Below are 4,537 nucleotides of genomic sequence, written 5' to 3'. Positions count from 1 at the left end.
GAAACAGACTGCTTGGGTGGAATGTCCAGACGTAGTCCCGAGTATTAGACCCAAGCTGTAAGAGCTTGTAAGTCACAAGTACTCATCTTTCAAACTTCAAAATACCTAATTCCTACCTTAATACTTTTTCAATAAAGATGGAAATGGAACATGGTGTATACCGTGCACTCCTGAGACTAGGATTCGAGATGTATATCTCGCTCATCCAAGTTCTCGCCATTATTCAAAACACATCAAATCAATCAATTTCTTTCCTCGCCGCGGGGCGATTGATCTCTTAAACCTTTTCACAAACAAAAGGTACTTTGTTTCAAAACAATGCAAGGCAATGTTTCTCCACCTGTTTTGGGTAGTCTAACAATGTTTTCGTCGATTTGACGCAAAGTAGCTTTCGCTAAAATCGACCAACAAACAAACATTTTTCTACCCAGAACTACGTAAGCCTTGATTTCTCTTTTGAGATACGTAGGTGCAGGATTTTTAAATCTTGTCAGGCCCACTAATAAAAAACTTAGGTTTAGTCCTTCGTTGAAAGTCCAAAAACATTCTCTTCTCATTCTTTCTTTCTTTCCCACCTAATAATTCGAAAAGCCTAACATTTCAACTAACACTAACACACACAACTAACCTAATGGTTCCCGTTGAGTACAACGGACGTGAGGGGTGCTAATACCTTCCCCTTGCGTAATCGACACCCGAACCCTGATATTGGTTGCGATGACCATATCTTATCCTTTCTTGTAGGGGTTTTATCGATATTTTCTCTTTCCCATTTTAGGAATAAATAAAGTTCGGTGGTGACTCTGTTCAGTCCATCATTGTGAGCGTGCGATTGCGCTTCGCTTTAAAGTCGTATCCTCATTTTTCGAGGTGCGACAGATGGCGACTCTGCTGGGGACTACTCAAAGTGAGTCAAGCCTAGTTAGGTCATTTGTGTGCCTTTGTTTATTTACTTGTGTGGCTTTTGTTTATTTCTTTTGTTATCTTTATTGCCATATTGATATAATATGTTGTATTGGTTCGATATGCTTTGGTATTTGGGTATTTGATTGCAAACCTTGTGGGAAAGACGTTTTACCCGAGTCTCGAGTAAAAACATAAGATAGGACAAGGTTGAGTAGTGCGGGTCCGCGAGATGTATTTCTCGTTGGGTCGGTACGAGAACCTTACTTAGAGTAGATTCTTGAGAGGATATTGTCGCTCGGCAAGTAAGTTGCCGTAAGCTTCGATATTTTCTTTAGGATCCATGACTCTGAGAACCATGTGTAGAACCTTAGTTCTTTGTCCAACTAGGAAAGATGGTTGCGTAGTGTGGGTCTGCGAGATGAATTTCTCGTTGGATCGATGAGAGAACCTCACTTAGAGTAGATTCTTTAGATGGAGTTGATGCCCGACAAGTAAGTTGCCGTAGGTAGAAAACAGTGTAATGGATCCATGACTCTAGGAACCTTTAAAAAAAACCCTTAAATCATACCTGGTGAGAACCATGTTCTATATAAAGCAATCAGACTTATCCATATCTTAAGCTTATTAAACCTATACAAAAAAAATGCATCATAGTCATACATTGCATTAACATCATAAAAAGCAAGCTCTTTAGTTGTCTCTTATTTATTTCAGGAATGGAGAACTTGAAAATGACAACTTCAATGAGACACACTTTCACGCTTAAGTACAAGGAACCTAAGTTGGACAGTCTGAAGGGTTTGATCTCTGATTTGTCTCTCAGCAAACGTGATGAGTTCGGAAAAAACAATGGGAAAATTTTGAGCCTTCTAAATAAGAAAGTTGACTATGGAATTATCGGCTCTCTGGCACAATATTATGATCCACCTCTGCGTTGTTTCACATTCGCTGATTTCCAACTAGCTCCTACATTGGAAGAAGTTGAGAGAATCGTGGTTCTCAAATTGAAAGATTTTAATCCATTTCCAAAGCTCGAAGAAGATATGGGCCCAAAGAAGATAACTTCAGCCCTAAGTATCAATATCCCGACTGTTCGAGACAATTGGGTTGAAAAAGGGGGTTACGAAGGTTTTGCCGCGATGTTTTTGGAAGATTTAGCTCTAAAGTTCAAGAAAAGTGGAAATTGGAATGCATTCTATGCCGTGTTGGCTTTATTGATCCATGGGATTGTGCTCTTCCCAAATGTTGAAAAATTTGTGGATCAAGTAGCCATAGAAGTCTTTCTCTCTGGAAATCCAGTACCATTTCTCTTAGCCGACATTTACCATGCCCTTCACGCTCGACATGAAAAGAGGGGTGGAACTTTGTTGTGCTGTGCTCCTTTGCTTTACACTTGGTTCATGCAACACATGCCCGAAGAAGGTCTTTTTGTGGCAAAAGAACTTAAGTCTCCTCAAAAATTAGCTTCTCTCACCGCAAGTTCCATCAGATGGTATATCCGAGAGTGGGAAACCCCAGACATTATAGTCAGTTGTGGGGAATTTCCAAATGTACCGTTGTTGGGTACCAAGGGTTGCATCAATTATAACCCTATGTTATCTCGAATGCAACACGGTTACTCCATGGATGGTCCTCCTGACCCAAAGGACTTACAACCGTTTGTGCTCTCTGACATCCAAGCAAGCAATCCTGGTGTAAGAGCAGTACGAAAGGCTTGGTTAAAGGTTGTAAGAAAGGGTAAAGAGTTTGGAAAAAGAAACATTCTCGCCAAAGAACCTTACATTCAATGGGTGAAGGAAAGAGTTGAGGAAATCCATTTGCCATTCATCTTGAAGGCCTCAACTTTTCCTAAAACTCCTGAGCCCGAGCCTATACTCCCTGAGGACATGGAGAAACTTGCTACTAAGGTTAAGGAGCTCGAATTGGAAAATCAGAATTTGAAAGAGGAACGTAAGGGAAAAGCCCAAGAACTTGAGGATAGCAACAAGAGAGCCAGGCTATTAGAAGACCAAAAAGATGATCTTGATCATATCCTTATAGGTTCCACATCAGTGATCCAAACCAGGAAGGAAGAGCTCAAGAAAGCTGAGTATAGGATCTGTGAGTTAGGGAGAATGTTGGATAAATCTCATGGATAAAAAAGAAATTAAGCTCGACTTTGAGGCACATATCCGTGAATTGAGGGACGCTCTGAAGAAATGCGAGGAAAAGTTGTCTCGCGAGATACTCCAAAAGGAAGAAGCTGAAAGAAACTGTCACCATCTCAGGTACCAGTTGGAAGAAGCTACTAGGAGGTTTGCAGTTTTGGAAAGCCAAGAAGGTGATGCAGCCTACTTACTCCTAAAGAATGATTGTGTGTACTGGAAAAGGTTGTATAGAGAGGCTAGAGAAACCTTAGATGAATATCAAAAGGACATCCAGAAACTCCAAGAGCTCTATGTTGAATGGAATGGCAAGTTCCGCAACTTAGCTAGGTTTGTTAACCTAAATATGTTGGAACTCCCAGAAAAACTCCAGGAAGCGGATTGGTGTATGTGTCCAAAAAACACACCTCCTCAAGTTTTCAATTTCGTCAAGTTTATCAAGAAAATGATGAATGAGCTCACCACAGATCTGGCTACGATCATAAGAGCTGAGACAGAACTTAAGTTTACTTGTACTTGAATTTGAATTGTTGGTGTTTAAATCTTTTTGTATTCGAATCATGTGTACTTGAAGTTAAATCCTTTTGTATTCGGATTTGATTTTGATTAATGGAAGTTTTCATTTTGGGTCTCAATTATTACATGTTGTTCTTATATTCTAACATTGCTGGAATAAATAATAAAGATAACTAAGAGCTTTGCAAACAAATGCATCCATACATGCATTCATACATTTTCAAAAAAAAAAGAGTCTCACTCCGCCCTTTTCTTCCACCAGTTTCACGCTGAATTTTCAACACCAGTATAATACTCGCGCCAGAGCAACACAGAGAATGGCTGAACAAGAACAAAAGAGCGCCCGAGTTAGAGTTGAACTAGACGAAATCAAAGGAGGCATGTCCCAGATGCGACAGATGTTGCAAGCTTTGACCTTCAGGTTTGAGGTTCCACAAGCGACCGTGATTTCAGAGACCACGGGCCCAGCAGTGGAAGTCCCACCTCAGAGGACGTTACCCTCAACCCTTCCTCCATATGGGCTACCCTATGATTTCGTCCCCCGAGCGGAGGTGGTACACGAAATGGGGAAATTTGTCCAACAAGCTGTGCCATTACCAGTTTACACCTACGCACGTCCAGTCATCCATACTGTGGTTCCACTAGCCGTATATGCTAGGCATGTTCCTCATTATGAAGATCAAAACCACATGTATCAGACTGTTGACTCAACTGTTGCTGGTGACGAAGTAAGGTTTGAGGACTTCAGGGAGGTAAAGGAGAACATGCAGCTCCTTGAGAAGAAGTTCCGAGATCTAGAAGGAGACCACGTCTTTGGATCTGCTGCCAAAGAAATGTGTCTGGTGTCCGGGTTGGTGATTCCAGCCAAATTCAAAACTCCAGACTTCGACAAATACAAGGAGCATACTTGTCCAAAAAGCCATCTCATCATGTATTACCGCAAAATGGCTGCACACGTGGAGGACAACAAG

At 41.1% G+C, this 4,537-nt stretch overlaps 1 protein-coding gene across 1 annotated transcript; it reads left to right on the top strand.

Annotated features, from left to right (window-relative positions):
• The first annotated feature begins 1,622 nt into the window (after nucleotides 1-1,622).
• LOC127081008 (uncharacterized) lies at nucleotides 1,623-2,995 on the top strand. Its single transcript, XM_051021294.1, has 2 exons — nucleotides 1,623-2,398; nucleotides 2,947-2,995. The coding sequence occupies exons 1-2, from the start codon at nucleotides 1,623-1,625 to the stop codon at nucleotides 2,993-2,995; spliced, it is 825 nt and encodes a 274-aa protein (XP_050877251.1).
• Nucleotides 2,996-4,537: the final 1,542 nt, after the last annotated feature.

The sequence above is a fragment of the Lathyrus oleraceus genome, chromosome 5 (assembly GCF_024323335.1).
Source record: "Lathyrus oleraceus cultivar Zhongwan6 chromosome 5, CAAS_Psat_ZW6_1.0, whole genome shotgun sequence".
NCBI classification, from domain to species: Eukaryota; Viridiplantae; Streptophyta; class Magnoliopsida; order Fabales; family Fabaceae; genus Lathyrus; species Lathyrus oleraceus.
The sequence above is the reverse complement of the archived record's forward strand: the minus strand, read 5'-3'. Positions and strand labels throughout refer to the sequence as shown.